General features: G+C 44.1%; 1 protein-coding gene across 2 annotated transcripts in view; it reads right to left on the bottom strand.

The window, feature by feature from the left end:
- Positions 1 to 26,550, bottom strand: part of CLHC1 (clathrin heavy chain linker domain containing 1) — a 522,096-nt gene that overhangs the window by 141,211 nt on the left and 354,335 nt on the right. For both annotated transcript variants that reach the window (XM_078649489.1, XM_078649488.1), the window contains 2 exons: positions 3,363 to 3,564; positions 3,136 to 3,251 (listed from right to left, as the gene is read on the bottom strand). In XM_078649489.1, coding sequence (XP_078505615.1) covers positions 3,136 to 3,251; positions 3,363 to 3,564 — 318 coding nt within the window. The remainder of the gene's footprint in view (positions 1 to 3,135; positions 3,252 to 3,362; positions 3,565 to 26,550) is intronic.

Below are 26,550 nucleotides of genomic sequence, written 5' to 3' on the forward strand. Positions count from 1 at the left end.
TGTGCGAAGTGACCCCCAAGACCCAGGAGCAGCAGTCAAACAATCAGCAGCAGAGTAAGCACACAATGTTTTAAAATCACAGATAGTGCAAATAGCAAGAGCTTAAAATTTAAGAAATGTGGCTCCGGGCTTCCGCCTCAGGAGAGCTATCTAAATGCCGGCTCGTACTTCAGCACGTCGTTTATAGTGCCGGAAAGGGGCGTGGCTTGGTGTTAGGGGCGTGGCCTAGCGTCTCGTGGGTAATGGCGGCGCTGTAGTGGCCCTCCCTGCGACAGCGGTGGAACCGCTGTGCGAAGTTACCCCCAAGACCCAGGAGCAGCAGTCAAACAATCAGCAGCAGAGTAAGCACACAATGTTTTAAAATCACAGATAGTGCAAATAGCAAGAGCTTAAAATTTAAGAAATGTGGCTCCCGGCTTCCGCCTCAGGAGAGCTATCTAAACGCCGGCTCGTACTTCAGCACGTTGTTTATAGTGCCGAAAAGGGGCGTGGCTTGGTGTTAGGGGCATGGCCTAGCATCTCGTGGGTAATGGCGGCGCTGTAGTGGCCCTCCCTGCGACAGCGCTGGAACCGCTGTGCGAAGGGACCCCCAAGACCCAGGAGCAGCAGTCAAACAATTTATTTATTTATTTATTTATTTTTTGCCATTTATAAAGCGCAACGTATACCCGAAGGCGTCTTGGCGTCTTGGCGCTGCAGTCAAACAATCAGCAGCAGAGTAAGCACACAATGTTTTAAAATCACAGATAGTGCAAATAGCAAGAGCTTAAAATTTAAGAAATGTGGCTCCGGCTTCCGCCTCAGGAGAACTATCTAAACCCCGGCTCGTACTTCAGCACGTCGTTTATAGTGCCGAAAAGGGGCGTGGCGTGGTGTTAGGGGCGTGGCCTAGCGTCTCGTGGGTAATGGCGGCGCTATAGTGGCCCTCCCTGCGACAGCGCTGGAACCGCTGTGCGAAGTGACCCCCAAGACCCAGGAGCAGCAGTCAAACAATCAGCAGCAGAGTAAGCACACAATGTTTTAAAATCACAGATAGTGCAAATAGCAAGAGCTTAAAATTTAAGAAATGCGAAGTGCAAATAGCAAGAGCTTAAAATTTAAGAAATGTGGCTCCCGGCTTCCGCCTCAGGAGAGCAATGCCAGGCATGATTAGTGGTAGTTATGGAATCCAGTAACCCAGTTCTACGGTCAACCGGTTGGAATATCGTCGCTGCTAAGGGAAAAGGTTCCGCAAACAGTCTTTCCATTCTAACATGTTGGATGTTAGGGTCTCCATGGATCCAGGTGTGCGGATGTGCCCCCTGTGCGACTCTGTAATACAGCTCAAAGTCTGGGGCGCCCAGACCTCCCATGCAGTACGGCAGTGTGAGGACTTGCCATTTAACCCGTGCCTGTTTGCCTGCCCAGGTGAGCTTAAGCATGGATTGTTTCAGTCTCTGAAAAAAGACTTGTGGGACTCGTTTATGAACAAGAACAGCTTCCTAGGCAACACCACCATCTTGAGATGCGCCCTATCAGTGAGAGCGGGAGCCGACACCAGGCCTCCACCTCATCCTCTAATTTGCTAATGGCCACACCATAGTTCTTCCGAAGGACTATCTCCGAGTCCGTATGCAGTTGGATTCCCAGATATCGGACGGAATCCACCGACCACTGTAGAGGAACTCCATCTCAAATTCCCTTGTGTTCAGCGTGAGGGGGAAAGCTATGGACTTCGCCCAGTTCACTCTCAGGCCTGAGAGTGCTCCAAAGTGTGCTACCTCTCTAAGTACCGCTGCCAAGTTATTCTCTGGGTCTCGCGCGTACAGCAGTGTATCATCCGCATTAGCGGACACTATGATTTTGTAGGTAGGGAAGCCAATGCCCTCGTTCCCAAGATGTTCTCGGAGTGCACACGCTAGTGGCTCCGCTACTAGGGCATACAGCAAGGGTGACAGTGGGCAGCCCTGTCTAGTCCCTCTGGTGATGGCGAAGGGTTCCATAACTAAATTGCCCACTCTACGCTCTGGGATTGTTATACAAGGTGCCAATCATTTGCAAGAATACTGGCCCTAAGCCCATCCTCGTTAGTAGCTGCCTCAGAAATGGCCACTCCACGGAGTCAAAGGCCTTCTCCATGTCTAAGAATACCGCTATTGCCTTCGTGTCCTGCCGCACGTGCTGCATTGTCCCGAAGACCGTGCGTATGTTATATGTAAGGTTTTTACTCGGGAGGAATCCCGCCTTCTCCGGGGCCACCAGCTGTGGAGCCACGAGTGCTAGTCGATTAGCCAATTTTTTGCGTATAGCTTAGTGTCCACGTTCAACAGTGAAAGGGGTCGATACGAGCTACACTCCTCTGGAGGCTTACCCTGTTTGGGGATAGCAACCAATAGAGCCTCCTGCATCGTTTGTGGCATGCAGCCCGATGTGCACAGGTCGTCAAAGAATGTTGCCAGATGAGGGAGCAGAAGGTCTATAAACGCCTTATAAAACCCCACCGTGAGACCGTCCGCGCCCGGGGCGCTGCCAGATCTCATGCCCGCCACGGCCTCTACTATCTCGTCCTTCTCTATGGGAAGCATTAGGAATTCCCTATGTGTGTTTGCAAGCGACGGGAGGTCGATGTGTCCCAAGTATTCTAGAATCTAGGTACCCTGCCCTTGAGGTATACATGCCCAGACGTGGGTCCCTAGCTCACTTTGCCACTGCATTCAAGCTAGCCTGGCTGATGACAGCTGATTAGCCAGAAACCGGTCCCAGGATGCCTGTTTCTGGTCCAGGGAAGACATGGCTTGGCAGTTCGGGCTGGACTGTTCCCATGAGGCACAGGGTCAGACTGATTTGCATATGGCTATGTCTGAACTGGGGTGGTGGAGTGAGCTAAAGAATGAGGATGGATTAAACCCAGATCAGTTGACTGGGATGAGTGTTTGATTTGCTCAAACGCTCTGTCCATCATCCCCTTTGGTATCTCTTTGTTTACTCTCAGCATTTGGTATGGCTTGTGGAGTCTTTAGAAACATTAACCAATACAAATCAAAACATGCACTTTAAGAATTATTACATTTACCAAGCACTGTCAATACTGTGTGTAACAGGCAATGTTATTTTAACCTTAATTGATTATTATGCGTATTTTTTCCCCAAAATTACCTTTTGATGCATCTTCCAGTGTCGTGACTTTGTATAAGTAATCCGGCAGCGTTTTCCTCTTGTCCGATTGTTCCCATGAGGCGATTGCAGCATAAATCATGTTTCCCCTCTTATATCTAAGTACAAAGATAAAGAAAGGGGGTGTCATTTTCTCTAGCCTACAAATACAAGATGGAGGACCTGCCCGCATGCCCCTCAATCAGCTGAGTTTGAACACATTACAGTACCTCAGCTTCAGCCGTGAATTTTCCGAGGCAGCTTTTTCCCGCTCCTTCAGTACAAGTTCCAGGGCCTGGTCGAGGTCAGCTTTAGCCTGAGCAGAAACGTACTTTGTTTTAAGACCTTCTTTCAGTTCCTGGGTTCTCTTTTCCAAAAGGGAATGATGTTTAGTCAGGGCTTCTAGATCTAACGATTCCTCTATAGTCATTCCTACAAAACAGCACAAAACCAGACACTATACTATACCTATTATTTCAAGCACAAAAATACTAGACTAGGCTCACATTTTTTAAGCAGACAAAGTTTATGCCTACACAAACAAGAAAACGTTAATCTGGCATCCAGGTGAAAACAAAGTGCCACATTTATACACAAACAGCCAGGCAGAAGAAAGAAGGTGTAATAATACTTCTGTTATGTGAACAGGACTATCTAAAAGCGACTAGTCTTAGGGAGTCAGGCTGAATAAAACGCCCACAAATACATGTGTTCCTAATATAATGTGTAGCCCTCTGCCTTTCCTCAGGGGTGCTGAAACAATTTTCTAAGTGTAGTGCTGCCATCAGTGTCACGTCCCCGAAATCATAGGGATTGTCAAAAATCCAAGCATCAGGCAAAGAAAAAGTGTTGCAAGTGAGCCTCGCTCATTCAGAAGTAGAGGAGACTGGTAAGGGTGTAATATGTAGCTGATGTTGCATTTTAGAGCACAATGTCACAAATATATATCACTAAAGAATGGTGTGGTAGCACACTGTTATTCACAAACAGCACATGTTCCAATGAAATGGCCACTACATTTGTAAAGACATACAGCCAGATTCATCAAGCTTAAATCCGCTCGCAAAGGGCCAGATTCCGAGAATCTGGCCCTTTGCGAGCGGTATTTTTGCATTTGGGATGCATCATCCCAAATGCAAAAATCGCTAATTAAGAATTCGCTAAATTGCGATTCTTTGCATTTAAGGAATCTCAAATTGAGATTCCTTAAATGCAATGCATGAAAGTGAAAAAAATAGCGAATTCGCTATTAGGTCACGCAAATTACCATGAAATACATCTTCGTGGTAATTTGCAAAAACTTTGAAAAATGCACTAAAGTGCATTTTTCAAAGTTTCATGTTGCGCACACACATGCCCTAAGGGCATGTGTGTGCGCAACATATGTGCACACATCAATTTCAGGGGTGCAACAGGGTGTCCTTTGGACACCCCTGCACCCTTGAAATCGCAATCTCAATTTGCGAATCGCTAATTGCGATTAGCAAATTGAGATTGTCTTCCCATTCATTCCTATGGGCCTCTAGGCCCATAGGAATGAATGGGGAGATATTCCTTAATTGCGACTCGCAATAAGCGAGTCGCAATTAAGGAATTATTAGAAATCGCAATTTTTGTAGTGATTTCTTGATGCATAGCATTTTGCTATTCCTTAATAGCGAATCGGTATTTTTCGCTATTAAGGAATAGCAAAATGTGTTCTTGATGAATCTGGGGGATACAGTTTTACTGTAGTGCACAAATGATAATGTATGAAAATCAGTTTTCAGCAAATATTTTTCATTTTAAGTATCTTGATTGATTAAACCCTATTATAATATTTGCTTCCATCATACTTCAGAATTACAAAAGAAAGTGCTTCTTTTGTGTTTTTTTAACTGATGTTTTAAAAAAAATATTTGTATAGATCACATTTTCTTGAATGATAGAAAAAATTAACATCCTGCAGCCCTTCACTTCACACAAGATTGTCAATCAATCAATAAATCAATATTTGCTTTATTCGATTCAAGTTTTAAATCATAACAGCACAAGTAGTATAATTCAACATTTAAAAATAAGCATTCATAATTTAAAAGTTTATCAAGCTAAAAACTGATTAAAATACACTCCAATTACCATAGATATGAAATAATAGACAAATTTCAAAGTGTTAGCCACATGCTCAGGTAGTAACAAAATCATCATGTAAATCAGTTAGTTTCAACAAGAGTTGGACCTTGCATCGATGACCTTGTTCTGACCACCCCTTTCAGATATTTTGCAACGTGACTAGTGACATTTTCACCAGCTAGAGATTGAAGCCTTATAAATCGGGTCGATATTGCCTCAGGCCTAGCATCTTCAAATAATGGCACAATCCATCTTTTCCTAAGTACAGTATAAAATTAAAAAAAAAACATAATGTGGAATGTCGACTGATTAGATACATTGTCACAAGGACAGAGGCAGGGAGAACGTGACCAGTCATTTAATTGGGGAAATGTAACCAGGTTGTGAAAGTTGCCTAAGCGTAGGCACGTCAGTAAGAACCTATCATAATTACTTGGGGTACACAATAAATACGGCTGTATCCCTGTTTGAATCAAGGGTAATTGATTGGTTCTGACTGTCTGTTTCATAATGTTAGTAGACAGCCTGATCGTCTCCAGATGATTTAAACATAATGTTTTTAAGTCCTTCCTCGAGATATGAAGCATGGAGTCAGGACTGTCAAACAACTCAATGTGGTAAAGGTCTCCAAAAAAAGTTTTGATAAATACGAGCCAGGGGATGTAATTTACCTGCTGCAGTTTCAAACAATCTAAAATTACTTCCCGATTTAGGGTCCGATGTAGGTGGCTCATTACCTGTCGGTAAACCCAAAATTCAGTAAATTTCAGGCTTACCGACCGGTATTGAGCCATTTGCCATGTACGTGTTGATTCGGTAAATACCGAATCGGTATTTACCGATTCTGTATTACCGAATCATAATTTACCAATTCGGTATTTACCAAATTGGTAAATGGCATGTAGGAAGCACATTTGTGAGTGCTTTTGTGCTTTAAGGATTCGTTATTTACCACCAACTATAAGTTGATGGTAAATAACGAATACCCTTGAAAATGCAAATCTGTGCATTTTTAACTGTGCCATGTGGCAGACATACATGCCCTTAGGGCATGTATGTGTGCCACATGTGCACACAAGCACGATTCAGGGGTGCAACATGGTGTCAAAGTGACACCCTGGCACCCTTGAATGTGTTCCCCATTTTACCAAATCGCCCATAAGAATGAATGGCAATTACCGAATCGGTAAATACCAATTCGGTAAATACCAAATCTTACCGATTCGGTAATACTTACCGAATATTTAACTACATAGCATTTACCGATTCTAGAATACCGAATCGGTAAAATTCAGTATTCTAGAATCGGTAAATGTACTTTACCTACATCTGGCCCTTAGGCCTGTAGTGTAGACACACCTGTCCAGACCTTATGCCATAATAAAATCGGCTGGATTTTAATAAGGTCAGACAGGTATGGCAGGCCCAGTTTGGCATGGCAGAAGTAAGTAGCTGTGCTATCAGGGACAGCCAAGAGGTATCTCAGAAAACTATTTTCAACTTGTTGGAGTGGCTCCACATTTACATGGCCCCAAATGTCAGCCCCATACAGGCAACAAAGATACATTTGGCTTTATATATTACCAGGAGGTCATCAATAGGGTGCTTGCCCAATCTCCTTGCAAAATCAATCAGAGCACCTGTAGCTTTAGCAAAAAGTAATTTTCTGCAATTGACAGCTTTTGCCCACAAACCCCTATTGTCACAAACAACCCCCAGATATGAAAAATGATCTACAAAATCAAGTTTCCCGCTAAGTATGAAAATATTGCACCACTTTACACTGGGCTTACTACATTTCATGACAAAGGTTTTTGAGATGTTAATTTTAAGGTCCAGGCTTGACATATAAGATACGAAACTCGTCACTATTTTTTGCAGAGCGTTAGGTGTGCGGGCTAACAGGACCGCATCCTCAGCATATAATAATACGCCAATTACCCTGTTGCCAATGCTGGGCATGTCTAGACATTCCCATGCTAAAAAATCTCCCAAGCTGTTTATAAAGAGGGTAAAAAGCAATGGTGCGAGCACACACCCTTGCCTTACCCCCTTTCCAATGGGAAAACTTTAACTAAGATCACCCGTTCTGCCGTAACTACCCTAGCCCGGGCCTCTAGATAGGATTTTTAAAGAAATTAACTAATTGACCTTCCACCCCCATTTCCCTCTAGAATTTGCCAAAGCTTTGAGTGATTGACACAATCAAACTGAGTCAGCAAAACACATATACAGACTCCCTTTTTTTGCTTGGACATATTTTCCTATAATGAGGCTCAGGTTCAGGGTTTGTTTGAATGTGCCCAGACCAGTGCGAAATCCGTACTGTAATCTGAAATGATACCTGTATCCTCAGCCCACGTCTGCAATCTATTTAAGACCACATGCCCGGCGACCTTTACTAGGGAGTCCAACAATGAAATGGGGCGGTAGCAAGCGCGGTCGTAGAGATCACCTTTCTTAAAGATGGGAACAAGGGTGGACTCTGTCAAGGTCGAAGTAAAACCTTGAACACAGCATGCCCTTAGGACCAATGTTAAAAGTGGGCCCCACAATTAGGGCATGATTTGTAAAGGTCCACGGGTACACAGTCTGGGCCCGGAGCTTTGTTCCCAGCACTAGCGTTTATAGCCTCAATCACCTCATCCACCTAAACATCGAGGCGGATGGGGAGATGGCTACAAGGGCCCAAACTAGGGCCCACACCAATGGCGGGAACAGAGCCACTGCCATATAGTCCAGAAAAATGGGACACCCATTGATCCTCCCCAATTGTATTTTCAAAACTAGGGGAGTTTAGGGGCCAAGAACGGTGATTCACGGCCTTCCAAAAGTCTTTCATGTCCTTAAAGACCGAGGTTTGCCTAAGTGCCTGCACAATTCAGTTCGAATGGCCTCTTTACGTACATTAAGGGATGTTTTATATGCCAGCCTTGCAGATTTTATTTCATCCCGATCTCTAGTCGGCTTATGCAAGGCCGATATCAGGGTAGCATGCCACTTACTACACTGAGTGTCAAACCAACGCGACCTGCTGTTGGGGGTGCTTTTTGATTTTGTCATTAGATTTGTTTCAATAGCCTTTGAGATTTTTTTAAAGGAATTACGGATATCTACATCCGCTGACCTCTCATGTAGGCAGGTCTGGAACTCTAGATTATAATTGTCTAGAAGTACCTTGGTTAATTGGAAGATATCCACTCCTACCCATCTGATGGACTATCCGTTAGTCCTATTTATAGCAATGTCTCTTAGTGGCTCTGTGGGTAAGTGTCTAAGGGATACTACCTTAGTCGGCAAGTCTAACTTAAAACTGATCGGAAAATGATCACTAAAAGCTACTGTGTGGGTTTTAAAGTTAGAAATTCTATTCGCATATCTATTATCTATTTGACATTAGAAAAAAGTCTATAGTTGACGACAACCCCGACCATTAAATGTACTACTAAAGAGGATCGGTGGTGAGCACAAATAATTAACAAAGCCTAAATCCAAGGAATATTTAACCGTATTTAGCATTTCGCCAGTGAATGTGAGAAATGGGAGATGTCTATATCATCATCATGTGAGACTCCACAATGTCCACCATACCCTTGACTACAAGGATTCACATTAAAATCACCTCCCCAAATTACACAAAGTTCTTAAGATATATTCCTTTGAATGGCCGACAAGTCCGCCAGAAACTGCCTAATAACTTTGTTCATTTCTGTAACAGGAATATTGTTATAAGAATTAATAGGAATGATACAATACTGTTTATCAATGTACAATTTAAAAATTTGATAGAAAATATTGGTGCCACAATAGCCACCTTTCTGAGGTTCAACCTATGTGATATAAATCCCTTGCTCCTCCCATGCCTGGAAGGCACAGTCGGAGTTAGAAAGATTTTAAACCCATGCATATGTAAAGTTTCAGTTATTCAAGTTTCCTGAATACATAAAATATCAAAATCATACATACAATCCAGCCAATCCAGGTTACTTAGTTTAGTGTTTAAGCCTGCCACATTCCATGAGAGTATAGTCAAGTGGCTAACCCTGGAATCAACCCTAGTAAGACGTTTTGTGTAGCAACAATTTGAGCTATGGCTTGTGGTACAGGAATTGACATGACTCATTAAATGCAGGTTTTTGTTGTTTCCATCTGGCATAAGTGGTCCCTGGTCACTATTATCAGGTACAAAATTAATGTCGGTCATTTCCCTATTTACCCAAGTGGCATCAATTGGCCCAATACATTGATCGATAGGGCAGATGGCCTGATTTTCAATATGTTTCTTAAGATTATACATAAACTTCTTTGGGGCGGCAGGTGCAACCTTTACAGTATTAAAAGTATCAATTTCACGCCCCCTTTGTGGTACAGAAGAACAAAAGTTACTTACCTGTAAACTGTGGTTCTCCAGTATTGGAGTCTTTCATAGATTCACATGCTTGAATATCCTCCGTCATCGAAGTGGGAGTCCCACGGTACATAACATAGCAATGCAGCAATAACACAAGCATATATGCATAAAAGAAAGAAAAAACATAGAGTTTTCCATAGATAGACAACATATCACTTCTACGATATATCATAGTCATTATGCTTTGGTCCAAATTCCAGCCAATCAGGCGTCAGCACCCTCTTAGAATGTTCTCCCCAGAGGCTCAGGCCCTCAGATTTTCATAGCACAAGAGTAATATAGAGCCAAGAGATAAAGAGAGCCTCTGAGGGGAGGAGGGTGTGTCGCATGTGAATCTATGAAAGACACCAATACTGGAGAACCACAGTTTACAGGTAAGTAAGTTTTGTTCTTCTCCAGTATTGGGGTGTCTTTCATAGATTCACATGCTCGAATAAGAATAGTGAGCAGTGGCGTTAGAATAATACAAGGGAGGAGGAGCCAAGATGGCGATCGGAATGGCTGCATAACCGCTTGGCTCCGTCCCGCACATATATCCTGGCGATAAACCAGAGCAGTCTTTGCTAATTTAAGTAGGTGAAGGGATGCATTCACTTACCATCTGCTTTTGAGGCTCCACCACGAAGTAGACCCGAAGAACTGTCTCCGTCTCTTGGGCGGCATTCGAGGTGCTGAGGCCGGGATCTCGAGTGAGGGGAGTGTCCGGCCGTGATTGCAACACCAGCGGCCTCTGGTTGCGATGGGAAGCCGGTCGGAGAGAACCTGAGATCTGCGAGCCGGAAGAGATGATACCAACCCACTCCCAATAGTGGGTTGCCCTGCGGGAGGTGCGAAATAGCTGGGACGGAGAGAGTCCATGATGCCCAGTTCCCCTTCGGTGTGATACCCGGTTATGTTAACAGCCCTCCCTGGGAACCGGTGGGTGACTCCCGGGCAGCGGGGAGCTTGTTTAGCCATTCAGTGACTCTCCTTTCTGCTGCCTGCCCTGACTATTGGGATCCCGCTGTGAATCCTGCTGATCCCGGGGGTCGGACCCGCTCCTGAGGTGCGGTGGAGGGGAAAGAGAACGTGACGGCTGAAATGGCGGATGATACTTTCCCGTGCACCCCTCACCCGGGCAGAGAAACCGGTGCACAAGAGAATCCCGGGGTCTGGCTTTGTGAGAAACCGCCCACGCCCAAACATATACTGGCTGCACTGACAACCCTGCAGACAGCCCTGATCCGGGAGGCCCGAGATTTGGGACAAAGGATGGCCGCCATTGTTGTCCCGCCATCTTGTAACAGCACGGACCGCTCTCAAGGAGGCGCCGATGTGTCTGCCTCTGCTTCATCGACGTATTCCCCGGATGAGTCTACATTCTTAGAGACGCGGATAGATTTGGTTCATGAGCTTGCTGTGGATGCACCTGTGGCGCGTGTGATTGTCTCACCGGGGCCTTTCTCTGATCGGCAAGTGGAGGGACAGCATCGATACACGGCTTGGGCGGCCCCGTCGGGGTTTTGGCGCTTCCCGCATCGTGTGTTTCCCTTTCCGTGTCTGGCGGGACTGTGTTTGGACTCGAGACTGTTGGCGGTGTTGACATTGTTCCCATTAGACTTCCGCCACGCATCATTGGCGAAATTTCGGTGGCTGGGGTCCTATGGAGCGGCGACACTGCCTGATCCTCCCGGTGTAATCGGACCCTTTGTGCTACTTTGTATCCCGTTTGAGGGATGGTTCAACATTGGTACTATTGACAAACGAGGCCAGGGGTAAATTCGATTGGAACATGGAGGGACTCATGGCTGGTTGATGGTGATTTGAGGGGCGCTTAGCGGGGATGTCATTGATTGCGTTATACGTGATTGCTGCTACCTGTTTATACGATTTTTGCACGCGGAGGTGGGAGGGGCCGGATGACCAGATCGAGGGCCCTTCTCCTGTATTTTTTCTCTTCTTTTTCTCTTTTTCTTCTCTGTATTTCGGGTCTCTTACTTAGGGCGACAGGCACGCTGCTGGGGGGGTAGGCCGTAGCCTTTTGCAGGGGTGCAGGGTTGAGGGTTGGGGGATGGGTTTGTTATTTTGTTCTATCTTTGTTTCTATGGCCCTTTGCCCTTTTCCTTTTTCGATGTCGTCGTCTTCCATGTCTCCCATATTGTGTTTCGCCTTGAGGGGTTGGGTTAGTTCGCCATGATTGCTTGGTGTTTATTGCATCTATCCTGACTCATATACCCCCTCCCCCATCTTTTTCATCTATGTACATCACTGGCGTAAAATCTTTTGCTTTAGTTAGCTGTATTAGGGGTGTGTGTGATTATGCAACATTGATTTTCATTTTATTTTTCGTTATTACAAAATGAACCGTCTCAGATCCTTATTATCGCATGGTACTTTAATTATATGATATATCCTGGATGCTACTCAGCTTTTGAACTCCGGACCGCTGTATGTTTTTCTACTACATTACTTTTTAATCGATTTGAATAGCGGCCGTCCGGACTGGTTGTAGGCCCATGTTTGTATCTCCGTACTATAACAATAAAGGTTCCTAAAAAAAAAAAAGAATAATACAAGGTACATTTTATTCAACATATTAATAATACACAGTACGAAAAGACTGAAATATATATGTGTGAGCTGTTTTCCTGCCATTTCCTCTGACGATGGAGCCGCAGTGCTCAGAAACGCGTTAGGATGTATGTTTTGACTCGGGACTTACGAGCTGGCTTTCTACAAATAAATGATTTGTATCATCCCACTGCGCAGTGTCTTCCTGCTTCAGGGCAACTTTTGGATTTATATTGGGCGGCAGCCTGGCCGCTAGGAAGATGCCACCGCAGCAGCGCGGCCCTCGGTGTGGAAATCTTCTACGCCGTCAATGAGGGTGCAGTGGGCAGGAACTTACTCAGCTAGCTCTGCGGTCCGGAGGCCCACTGGGGCGAGATTTTAATTAATAATTGGCATCAAGTACAGCGCCCAATGGGGTGAAACAGTGGCTTTGTTATCTGCAAACTACCAGCATGCCGTGATGGAGGCCCAGCTGTGGGTAATGAAAAGCGCATGCATTTACGTACCTGTGCAAGCCGTGTGAGCTGTTTTCCTGCCATTTCCTCTGACGAAGGAGCCGCAGTGCTCAGAAACGCGTTATATGTATGTTTTGACTCGGGACTTACGAGCTGGCTTTCTACAAATAAATGATTTGCATCATCCCACTGCACAGTGTCTTCCTGCTTCAGGGCAACTTTTGGATTTTTTTATATATATATATTCACTGAAAAAACCATAGGTTATAGACCATATATAGTTAGGAATTAGCATTTACAAAACCTTGAAAATTCACTGAAAAAAACCATAGGTTATAGACCATATATAGTTAGGAATTAGCATTTAAAAAACCTTATTTTACTCACACAAAACCATTGAAATTCCATATATAGTTAGTTGTACTAACTATATATCGCGCACCCGCAATCCACTGCTGATGATGTCATATATTACATCATTCATGACATGGTCAGTGACATCACTGATGACATCACTGATGACATCTCAAATGACATCACTGATGACATCACTGATGACATCACTGATGATAACATCCAGTGACTGTATGTTTCTGTAAAGTTAAAATATGTCTTATATATTGAAGAATGAGTGGATGTATAAGTGTCTGGATGATGTATTTAGTAGGTGCATGACTGACTGTATAAGTGAGTGATTAAATGTGTCTCACTGAGTGCATGGGTTAGTGACTAAACTGTTTTAAATTGTGCACCATTGTGTCTGTTGTTTTGTAATCTGATGCAATTGTTGATCATTAGCTATATGACTAACTATATGGGTTATTGATTAGTTGGCCAAGTATTTGTATGGGAGACTGAGTGTGTGTGTGGGTGTCTGGGAGGTGTATGACTCTGTGCATAGATGTGTGAGCAGTTGATTCACTAGATGTATGGGTTCAAAAGTGCATGTGGAAACAGCTGTATGGGCGGTTTACTGTGTGCATGAGTGTATTGGTGAGTGAATGGATATCTCAGTGCTACATGTCAAAGTAAGTACATATGTAAAACACAGCACATGTGGTAGTTGACATATATAAATAACTGTGCATTAGAGCCAGTGAATGTCTGAGTGGCTGTATGGATTATTGTGAACTTGTATCAGGGATTGTATAACAGAGTAAATATGTGTTATTATATGTTTCAATAAGTAAGGTGTGTTTAACTATATAGTTGAGGAAATGGAGGTGTGATTGATTCTTTGCAAGACTGATTAGGTGTGTGAGTAACTCCATGGATGAGTGACAGTCTGTGAGTGTCTGTTTACACTGAGTGTATCTAAGGTTATATTAGAGTCTGAAGAGGTTCATCGTATCATCACATGAATGATGTCATGAGTAATGTCAAATGAGATGTCATCAGTGATGTCATCAGTGATGTCATTTGAGATGTCATCAGTGATGTCATCAGTGATGTCACTGACCATGTCATGAATGATGTAATATATGACATCATCAGCAGTGGATTGCGGGTGCGCGATATATAGTTAGTACAACTAACTATATATGGAATTTCAATGGTTTTGTGTGAGTAAAATAAGGTTTTTTAAATGCTAATTCCTAACTATATATGGTCTATAACCTATGGTTTTTTCAGTGAATTTTCAAGGTTTTGTAAATGCTAATTCCTAACTATATATGGTCTATAACCTATGGTTTTTTCAGTGAATTTCATTGGTTTTTTAAAAGCTAATATCTGTAGCTGTAAAATGTATTCTTCTTTAAATCCAAACATATTTTATATGTTTATTAATAATTTTTTTTTTAATACTTTTTTTTTGTAAGCTCCCGGGGCGCGGACAGGTGAACGCACGGGTAAGCGCAATCTTGCGGCGCGTACTAATACGCGTCCCGGAAGCGCTATTGCCGCGAACGAAAACAACATCGTGACGTATCGCGTAGCCGCCATGCCTTGCGTCATAAGACACGTATCGCGTAGCCGCGAGATGCGTCTTATGACGCACCGCGTAAGCGCACCCGGAAGCGCATACGATCGCGCAACGTAAGCGCCCCGATGCGCTTACGATACACGCCCGAGTCGCGCCCCGGGGCGCGTAGCGTAAGCGCGTCAAACCATGTGACTTTAAAATAACACTTTTCATTGGTTCAGAACTTTTTTTTTTCCAAATTGTGTGAAACCCACCCATTTCTTTCACTATTGCTTTGTACTTTGAGAGAGCAAGAGCTGTTCTGTCTACTCTATCTCCTACTTTTCTAATCTCCAGCAATGGCTGCAAGAGAGTCATCCAGCAGTGATTCAGATGGATTTTTAGATGAGGACCCTCCTCAGCAAAAGAAAAAAACCCATTTCATCTGGAAATTTTACGACATCCCTGAAGGACAGAAAAAAGTCAACGCTCCCAAAGTAACCTGCAAAATATGTGGGAGTAGTTTATCCAGAGGCAATCCTCTGAAAAAATATAGTTTTGGGAATGCTAATTTGATCAGGCATGTAAAAAGAAGACACCTTAACAACTTTGCCAGGGAGAGTGTCAGAGAGCTGGCACGGAATGTACCAACAGATGGCGGCAGCACCTCCACTGGTGGAGCAACACCTTCGGGACCACCCCGTGGAAGAATGGTCCCTAACATTCAGCCGGTGTTTGCAGGCATCAAATTTTTGTGCACGGAGTGTGACGAACTGCTCTGCTATGGGGAGCAGAGTGTTGAACTCATTGCCCTAAAGAAACAGCAACACCGCTGCTCTGCCAGTCCCTAAATTTTCAAATTTTTTTGCTCCTGTTGAGCAGTTTTGGAATCCCTGTTTTTGTTTTTCCCTTGACAAAAATCCCAAAAAAATATAAAATTGTTTTAAAAAGTCTAAAAAAAATATAAAACAACAAAAACAAAAAAATATATATAAAACAACAAAATCAAAAAAAAAGTTCTTTTCAGAACTACCTCCAATTTATAAAAAGAAGCTTTTTTTTAAAAAAAAAGTCTGTCATTTTTAATCTCCATGGTACGCTCCCCAGTAAGCTCCCCGGTGCGCGTACCGGGCGCTCCCCCCCGCGAAAATCGAATTTGTAAAAAAAAAAATTTCACCCGCGGGAGCCTTTTATGGCCCCCACATCAAAAGTAGGGGGTCAGGGGGGTGTACCCTGCCCCCTTTTGCTCATTTCCTTTGATTCTTGCCACCTCTTGTGTCTCAATCCCACCGAGACACAAGATGGCGGCCGCTGCGGACTGTTTCGAATGTTTACAGACACCCGAGAACCAATCAGCTTGCCGTGCGCAAGTCGCGTGGCGCGCCTGAAGCGCTCCCCGGTACGCGTACCGGGGCGCGGCTCTAGATATATATCTTTTTTTAAACCTAATTTACTCAAAATTCACAGGACTACATATCTTGAGACCTAGCAAAGGCACATCGGGCAAACAATATCTACAATTTTGCCAAGTTTTGTGGAAATCCATTCAGCCGTTCGGGCTAAAAGTGAGGCCAACCGCCCTATGGAAAACTCAATGTTAAAAACACGTTTTGGGACCCCCCTTTTTTCTCGGCCCCCCCTTGACGAAACCCCCCCAAATTTTCAGGGGCTGCTCAGAAACAAAATGTTCCATTTTCCTGAAAATTTCAGCCAATTCCGTCCACAAACGGCAAAGTTATTAGACATAGAATTTTCAAAAATCCCATAGGGAAAAAATCCTAACTATATATACCTACTGGCGACCGCCAGTAGGTAATATATGTTTGTTTATGTAGTGCATGCACATTGTGTTGTCCATTCGAACCAACACCGATGCTCCTTGTATGATGGAGTAAAAAGCTTTTAGAGCTAGAAAAATGGCCAGTAACTCCAGTAGATTGATGTGCCAGGTTTTTTGCTGAATGTTTCACTTTCCCTTTACTGTTAATCCCTGAAGATGTGCACCCCAACCTTCTAGAGATGCATCTGTTGTGAGAGTGAAACTTGGAGCGTCCACCAGAAATGGACGACCAGAAGAGGCGTTTTTCTCGAGAGTTCACCACAAGAGAGCTTTTTTCATCCGAGATGTGACTGACTACATCGTTGAAGGATCCAGAGATTTGAGCCCATTGTTGGTCCAATTCCTCCTGGATAGGTCTCATTTTCAGCCGGCAGTGGGGAATAAGAGGGATGCAAGAGGACAACATCCCTAGGAAAAATTTCAACTGTCGGACAGAATCGGACTCTTTTAATAGGAGGGAGGTCGCTAGATTTCGAAGTCGCAGACATCTTTCGTGCAACACAAAAGATTTTGCTAGCTTGGTGTCTAGAATGGTTCCCAAGAATAGTCTGTTTTGGGCAGGGAGAAAATAAGACTTTTCCATGTTGGATGTAAGGCCCAGGGACTGGAAGAGGGACCGGCAGAATAGAGTGTGTTTGGAAGCCTGTTCGAATGATCGTGCCTTCAGCAGGCAGTCGTCTAGAAATGGGAAGATTTGTACTCCTTGCAGGCGAAGGTAAGCTGCCACCGGTGCGAGGACTTTGGTGAACACACGGGGCGGAGCGAAGACCGAATGGAAGAATCTTGAATTGAAAGTCTTTCCCGGCCACTCTGAATCTGAGAAATTTTCTGTGCCTCTGCAGAATAGAAAGATGAAAATAAGCATCTTGAAGATCCAAAGTTGTATATTCTCCCCTTGGGATAGTAAAGGAAGCACCTCCTGAAGGGACAACACGCAAAAAGTTTGTTTTTTGATGTATTTGTTTAGGGCACGTAGGTCCAGAATAGGGCGCCATTCTCCTGATTTTTTCTGTATGAGGAAGAACCTCGAATAAAAACCTCTGCCTCTTTGTAGTTTTGGTACCACTTCGATCGCGCCTTTTCTTAGTAAAATTGCGAGTTGGTTTAAAAGTTCTTTCAGGTGGGCAAGAGGTGGACCTTTTGGTGGAGAATTGGGAGGAATCTTTACAAACTCCAATGCATGTCCCTTGCGCACAATATCCAGAACCCATTGATCTGTAGTAATCAGTGACCATTTTGAGTAAAAGTGGGAGATTCGACCTCCAAAAAAAGCGGGCAGAGTCAGGAATGGTGAGTGGTGAAAGTCATTGTTTTTTGGAAGAGTCTTTCCCCCCTGTAAGAGGATTTACCTCTGTATTGTCTGTAGGACGAAGATTGTTGTTGCTTGTATGATTGTTGACTCTGGAAGGAGTAATGTTGTTGACCTTGTTTATATTGATTGGAATTTCCTCGAAAGAAGTTGAGCCCCGATCTCTTGCACCTCGAAAAGGTTTGCTTTTTAAACTGGAGCGTTCCGAGAGCACGGGCCGTATCGGTGTCTTTCTTTATTGTTTGAAGAGCTTTGTCGATATGTTGGCCAAACAAAGATTTGCCATCATAAGGCATGTCCAATATTTTCAACTGTATTTCTTGACGAAAAGACGTGGCTTTCAACCAGCCCTGTCGCCTGAGGACTGCTGCACCAGCCAAAAGGCGGAAACCAGAAGAAGACACATCCACAGCACAATCAATAATTTCAGAGGAAATCTTCTCTCCTTCATGAAGAATTTTTAGTGCCTCAGCTTTAGAAGCTTCTGGTATTAGATCTACAAGTGATGATATATCCGACCACATTTGTTGGTCGCAGCGACCAAGGATAGCCAGAGAGCTGCACAAACTGTAGTTGCAGCCATAGTGGAAAATTTCTTGGCAATAGCATCAAGGCGTCTATCTTCTCGGTCAGGCGGTGGAGATGAAGGGTTCCTAGCCCGACGTTGTGCTGCCTGCGAAACAACAAATCAGGCTTTGTTTGAGAAATTAGACAAGCAGGTGAAGTTGCAGGAGCCTTGTACTTCTTATCCAGCCTCGGTAGAATAGCTGGAATTGAATTGGTGGTTTTCATGATCTTGCGCCCTTCTTGCCATATAAAATCAATGATGGGAATAGAACGAACCTGTTTCTGAGGCTGATGTTTAAAATCATATAAAAACAATCCTCATCTCTTGTTGTCATAGGAAGTTGGAATCTTTTTGCCGCTCTTTCCATGAGTAAACGAAAACCACCTATGTCCACTGGTGGAGAATCCAGAGGAGCTGGAGTAGGAGATGTGTTTGAATCTGGTAGTTGTCCCATTCAGAATGAAGGGATCTGTCCTCCAGCTCACCCTCTTCTCTGTCATCATCATCATCGTTATCATCGTCATTGTCCTCCTCTACGACCTGATGAGTATCCTGATGTTGATTCTTGGCCGTCGACAAAGAAGGTGTGGTAACTGATTCTTTATTAAGAGGAGGTTGAATAGGCGCTTGATGTGCTGGAGAGGCCTGTATTGAACTTGGAAAACGGTGGTAGTAATCATCTAGCATGAATTGGAGATTAGAAATAAGAGTTAAAGGCATCTGTGCCATAGGAATTTGTGGTTCAGGCTGCGTGTCACAAGTAGAAAAATCCTCTTCTTCTTCTATGTCCTCATGCTCATCAGAGTCCTGACATTTTATAAGTAGTTCAGAGGGACTGCGAGACGCCCGGAATCTTTCAACATCCTCAGATTCCTCATCATCAGAAGAAAATAACTCAGCTGGAGGCTGAGAAGGAGTTTGAATTGGCATTAGGGTATCCAAAGAGGAATGTCACCGTTGAAGCAAAGAGCTTGAAGATTTCAATGGTACCAGATCACTGGAAGCAGCTGTTACTGTCACCAACGACGAAGCCACCGCCGCCAAAGCCGCCGTCGACAAAGCCACCGCCGACGAAGCCACCGCCGACGAAGCCACCGCCGACGAAGCCACAGCCAACGAACCCACAGCCAATGAAGCCACCGCCGACGGAGCCACCGCCGCCGAAGTGCGAGTCGACTAAATCTTATTCTTCTTCTTCTGCTTGCTTGACACCGTCGACGAAGTCAAAGGCACCGTAGACGAAATGGGCCTCACCTTAATGGATACGAACGTCGCCGGTGAAGATGCCGAATACAGGATCATAGCCAGCTTCATAGAACTTGATGTTGAAGTCGTCGTAGACGTGACGACGGCAGCTCTCGTCGACAGGGGAAGCGACGATGAGCTCGTCAACGAGATAGGCAGTTTCTGATGTAAATACTGCGTAGATGGAGTCTTTGATGCCTGAGAGTCAGATCTCGGGGGCGTAGAAGGTACAGAAAGACTCTGAGGGGGGAGAAATCACCCCTTTTGAAGTTGAAGGTTGGATAGTGGGCTTATCCACATGATGTTTCTTCACCACTTTAGGTTTTGGAGAAACTTTTTGATGTTCACTGGTTCTCTTCAATGAAGAAGAAGTCTTGACTGATGACACATTCTCCACATCTCAGAGAGGGTTCTCTGAAGTCTTCAACTTCTGTAGCCATAGAAGGAGACGTCCTTCTCTGTCCTTCAGTGTCTTCTGAGAGAAGGTTTTACATATTTTACAGTCCTTTACCTGGTGTTCAGGATATAGGCAATATGTACACTTTTTATGAGGGTCTTCAGAATGAGGTCTCTGTTTTCCACAGGCTCCACAAGGTCTGAAGAGAGACTTCTTGGTGGTAGACATCATCTAAGTTGAGTTTCTGGTAAGAAATGAGTAGAAAAACTGAGCAGAGCTCAGAGAGACTCCCTTCACATGACGTGCGGTAGAAAATCTGAGGGCCTGAGCCTCTGGGGAGAACATTCTAAGATGGTGCTGACGCCTGATTGGCTGGAATTTGGACCAAAACATAATGACTATGATATATCATAGAAGTGATATGTTATCTATCTATGGAAAACTCTATGGTTTTTCTTTCTTTTATGCATATATGCTTGTGTTATTGGTACATTGCTATGTTATGTACCGTGGGACTCCCACTTCGACGACGGAGGATATTCAAGCATGTGAATCTATGAAAGACACCCCAATACTGGAGAACTAGGGTTTAAGGTAAGTCAATCTATGTCTTCCAGGAATGGCAATATATCAAATCTATTTTGGACCGGTAGGATTGTCAAATAGTTCACATCACAAAATCCTCACTTTGCAGCCAGAGAAAAAAAAACTGAAAAGTAAACGCCAAACTCCATGTTAAAAGAATAAGCAGCAATTTGTATGACGAAACAGCCTAAAACTTGACCTCTGTGACAAAATCAACTACATTTAAAGGCATCTTTATTGCTCATTCACCCTCTGACCTCCAGCATGGTTATTTTGGGGTGTTGTAGGCCTCCAGCATCCCTACTTCTTGTGCCTACGCCTGTTCTATATTTGGATAACTACCTGATAAAATGATACAATAGACTTGAAATAAGAACATTACTGGATGGATTAATTAGTGTGTCCAAATGCAGGTAAACTGTGGCACCAACAGCTCAGGATTACTTGGACTGCACTTGTGCCGACTCAGTTTATTTTATTTTTTTAATCAACAAGTGCAAAACGTTTTTGCACTGGTTTGTCTGTTCCAATGTTGGTGCAAATAATGATGCAGAAGTGTACTGACATTGGCACGAAGTATGTAATCCTGAATTGTTGGTACTAAATTGAAACAGTGAAATCTAAATCATTGGGCCACTGTGCATTATCGAAGTAGGAGTTCTAAGCAAGTTTTGAAAACTATCCAGGCTGAATTCCTTTCTTATGTGGCGCACCTAAACCAGATAGTGTCCAAATTTCATAATGGCAATTTGCATCGCACCAAGTTTTCTCCTTTTTGCAGTCCTTTGGTCATGATGGGTAACCATCCTTCTTAAGAGAGGCACCTCCCGCCATCGAGAGAAAACGTAAAATAAATGTTGCCAGATATGGGGCTATAAATGAGGGAGGAGGCTACCTCTACTACCTCAATTAACCCACTTGGGTTAGATTAAAACATAGTTCTAAGAGAATCACTCCTCAACACCTGGTACTTATTGCAAAAGTAACAGAGAACACAAAGCAATAAAATTCCCAAACCAATTTAGAAAAATAGAGAACAGTGTAATGAGGAAAAAGACACCAAAATAGTCAAAATAGGTTGGAGATATACATTTTGAAAGTATTAGGGCAAAAAGTATCTAGAAAAAGTAAAGCGCCAATCAGAAGTCACTGTTCGGAGTTGACCGGGAACTTAAGATGATTTTAGGCCGACTGCCATGAATTGACACCAAGCAGGTCATCCCAAAGAGTTTACTTTTTGAATTAGTCTCTGAAATAGAAGTCTAAATCTTGCAAAGGGGCAAGGGTCCCTCAATGTCGGATACATCAGGGCCAAGCTCCCACTGAAGCAGTTGGTTTTGGTATACATATCACAATAAGAGTTTAGGAGGTACATTTACCACATATCCTCCAAGAAAAGTTAAAACAAACAAAAAAGACACAGTGTTGGTGCAGATAGTGTTCACTTCAACTTTTGCCTAGGACCTAAAATCTACTAGAATGTTCAACATATTGGATCAGGAAGACTCACATTAAATGGCATGCTTCACCATCGGCTTCCTCACCCCACCCAGTAAGATAATACTAACAGGGCAGGCTCATCCCCAGTGGAAGGGAGTTCTTACTGAAGAAACAACTGAATAAAGGCGGCATCCAGGGGACTATATCCCTGGCCCAAGAAGCACAGGGTTACCTCCCGATTCCTCGACATAGGTTTTATTACTACAGAAAAAATGAAACAGAGGGGAGTGAATATTCGCTAGGTTATCACAAGACGCTAAAATACTTCATGTGCAAGTCAATTCACGAAAGTGCAAGCGGTGCTCAAGGTGGGGGGAATCACCCTACCCTCCCAAAACTAGACCCTAGGATCTTTCGACATTTAACACTAGTCCTAAGCACACGCAATCATATACAGTATGTTCAATAAACAATTATAACACAACAAATGTTTCTTGGTCTTTGTCTTTAATTTCCAAAACTTCAAATGACCAGCCAACACGTGTTTCGTCCTCAGCGGAGTTCCCCACGACTTCTTCAGGGCTGCGTAAATGTACACTTTTTTTATCTCATATCAAACCTCAATGCCGATTCTACTTCCGTCCCGGCTGTGTAATTTAAGGTTCCTCTGCCATACTATGTCCCGTAGTCAATTTGGATTTCTCCGTTTATAAGGTTGGTGTTCATTTAGCCACCCGTTTTCTTTTTTCTTGAAGTAGTCGTGGTGAACTCCCCTGACGACGAAACACGTGTTGGCTGGGCATTCAAAGTTTTGGAAATTAAATACAAAGACCAAGGGCCAGATGTAGGAATCCTAATACCGGTCGGTAGCGGCCGAAATTACCAAATTTCGGCCGTTACCGACCGGTATTAGGCTTTTGGGATGTAGGGGCCTAATTTAAGGATTCTGTAATTTACTGAATCGGTAATTTAAGGAATCGGTAAATTACCGAATTCTTAAATACCGATTCGGTAAATTACCGAATCCTTAATGTAGGAAGCACTCAAGTGAGTGCTTTTCACTTGTAAGAATTCGTTATTTACCACCAACTACAAGTTGGTGGTAAATAACGAAAACCGTTAAAAAAGCAATTTTGTGCTTTTTTTAACTGTGCCATGTGGCAGACATACATGCCCTTAGGGCATGTATGTGTACCACATGTGCACCCATGCACTATACAGGGGTGCAACAGGGTGTCAATGTGACACCCTGCCACCCTTCTAGGTCTACCCCCTATTACCGATTCGGTATTTACCGAATTAATAATTCTCATTCATTCTTATGGGCCTGTAAAATTTACGGAATCATTATCGACATATCATTTACCGATTCTAAAATATCGAATCAGTAAAATTCGGTATTTTAGATTAGGTAAATGATATTTACCTACATCTGGCCCCAAGAAACATCTGTTGTGTTATAATTGTTTATTGAATATACTGTATATTATTGAGTGTGCTAGGCTAGGACTCGTCACCCATGCACTCACCGCAGGAGGAAACTAAACAGAAAACTGACGGTGGGTGGAGACTGTGGTCGCAGACCGGATCGGCAGATGGATGGCTCCGGGACCCAGTGTGACCGGGCACAACTTCCTGCCCAAAATCACTGAGCCACAATGGGAGGGGGCCCCACATGCCCTGGGGGAGGTTGGTTCCACTAGGTACCAAACACCCGTGGCGCAATTGGGGGAGATGGTGGCACCGGAGCAGAGAAGAGAAATGAATAGGAACCACAACAAGCCTGACCTCAAAATGGCGGTCCATCGGCCCACCACAAAAAGGGAGGAAAATAAGCATGGAATCCACAGTGTAACAGGTACTGGGACTTGTGTGAAGCACCTGCTGAAAAAACTGTGAGCCTGAAAGGGGAGGGAGGGGCACCCTATTGAGGACTGCTTAAGACTGCGGAGAATCGATGCCTGATGCCTGGCCCTGACGTGGCAGTCTGCTAAATCACCATGAGGCAGACAGAAACTGAGGAGGGTGAGCCTTAGTGCACACTATGGAGGCTTACCCATGACAGGGAGCAGTGAAAAGTGGGGTCAAGAACTGGGCCAGAAGTGCACATTTTAAGCCTCATATCTGTGGCAGGTCTCAGGATTGGCGAGAGTTCACGCTAGGACTGAGGAACTGGTGGGCTTCTACGGAGTCCAGACACGCTGACTGTGGCCTTTTAACAGCCTCCAATGGGGGTTGTATCTCCAAAATAGTGATCACAGGGCCAGGTGGGAGTGGGCCCTACTCTGGGAGTTGACGGCGCCATCATCGTCCCCTCCGCTGCGGGTCCTACCCGAGAGTTACCGATTAGGAGGCTCCCTGGAGTAGGGGTGCCCTTCATATGCTCACGGACTTCAAGACGATCTTCATGCCGCTGAAAAAAACACAAAGTAACAGGGTGTCCAGTTATTTTACCCCCACGGAGCACTGAAGCAGCCAACTGACTGCAGAACAGAGCAACATCATGGCTCTCACAATAGAGACCTCCTCTCCTCATTGCGATATTTTAAGAAGGAGTTACAAGAGGAACTCAAAGCATATATGGCCTCCTCTCTGCAGTGGAGCAAACCAACACCTAAATGCTGGTTCTTCCTGAACGCTCTGGTCGGAAAGCAATTTGAGAATTTTTCCAACTGAATGAGCCCCAAGACACAACTCCCACTAATAACTGGGATGCATTCAAGACCGTCCTGAGAAGTAATGATTGGAGCTAATCTCCATACTTAATAAACAAAGGACTAGAGAATGGCTAACACTGAAAGACGAATTGAAAACTCTAGAACAGGCCCACAAAGCAACTCCTACTCTAATCCTTCAACTAAAAGTCACGGCGTGAAGAGGAAACTCAACACGATCTACACCAATAGGAAAGAGTTGACGCTTCTCCGTCTCAAGTAAACTATCCTATGTACATGGCAATAAGGTAGGGACACACCTGGCATGTCTGCTCAGGGTACAGAGAGAAAGGGAATACATTGGGGACATACGCCGACCCTCAGAGGAGTTATCAACCAATGATCACGAAAAAGCTCAGGTCTTCAGACAGTTTTTACAAAACAGTATACACAGACGACCCCCTTCAACCCTGCAACTTGACTATCAACACACAGTGGAGCTCATGCAGGTAACACTGGCCCAAAATGAGCAACTAGGGGAGCCATCCGTGAAAAGGAGGTGTCACAGTCTAAAGGAATCCTGAAATTCCACAAATCCCCAGGTCTTGATGGGCTTACAGCCCAATTTTATTAAACCTTCAGCACAGAACTGATTCCACATATGACTTCCTTGTTTAATCATATAGCTGAAAGCGGTCTAGTTACACCCAATATGAGCCAGGCCATAGTCACGGTTATACCAAAATCTGGTAAAGACCCACATATCTGTGACTCATACAGGCCCTTAGCACTGCTCAATTTAGATGCTAAATTATTCTCTAAAATTCTAGCTGTGAGGTTAGAGCATCTGATGCCTAACTTAATCCACTGACATCTACTAAAAGACACATACCGGCAATCTTGCTTGGTTTGGATGCAGAGAAGGTGCTTGACCGGGTAGATTGGTCCTTCTTATTCCACAACTTAAAGAGATGTGGCTTCTGTGACTTCTTTATAGCTAAGATCCACCCTAACTATGCTATACCGCACTCCAGGGTACTAGTCAACAGGGTCAGTTGGGACCTGTTTTCCCTGGGAAAGGGGATGAGACAGGGCTGCCCCCTTTCCCTGCTACTCTTTGCGCTAAGTATAGAACCCCGGCAGCAAAGATAGGGACGACGCCCATAAAGTAACCCCATAGATACACTGGTAGCCGCCGGTGGCTCTTCCTCCAACAACCTCTCACAACCGCACTTTGCAATCCCGCACACTGAAGACTAACGCGCCTATCCCAATTCACATGAAAGTAATAGTTGCCTCCTCTCTCTCCTCGCTCCCTCTTTCTTCTCACCTATCTTATTTAAATTTGCCCATTATACATGATCACAGACCAATTAGTAATCTGTATTATTATTATTGTTTTGTATTATTATTGTTTGTCCTATTGTTTAGTATTATCCTCATAAGTGCTGCGCACGACCAACGGCCGACGGCACCACTACCTCCGTAGTGCTGCTGTCGGCCGTTGAACGTTCCAACTGCACCTGCGCAATGGAACGTCCAGCACTGGAGCTGGACGTTCCATCGCAGCTAATGTGTTATTGCATTATTTTATTGCTTTGTATTTTTGCCTAATATATTTATTAATGTATTATTTTTGTATTATTTGTTTCCCACAAATCCATAAAAATCATTTGAAATCAGGAATGCACAATATGGGTTATTCAACTATATGTTTTGCTAATGCTTGTAAAATGAAAAGTCAATAAAATGATGTTTGAGAAAAAAATGTCAGAGTGCAGCGTTCGTGAGCACTGCGGTATAGCAAGGAGGCAGGCACCTCTCGATTAATGGCAGTGCAGGTGCCTACAAGGAAATAAAACAGGTGAGTTCCCAATGCATCAGATCTGCGCAGACGTGTTTTGGAAGTCTTGAAATAGCCCTCCGCTCCTGCGGGGGGTGTGGCAAGG

This window comes from Lissotriton helveticus, chromosome 6 (assembly GCF_964261635.1).
Source record: "Lissotriton helveticus chromosome 6, aLisHel1.1, whole genome shotgun sequence".
NCBI lineage: Eukaryota > Metazoa > Chordata > Amphibia > Caudata > Salamandridae > Lissotriton > Lissotriton helveticus.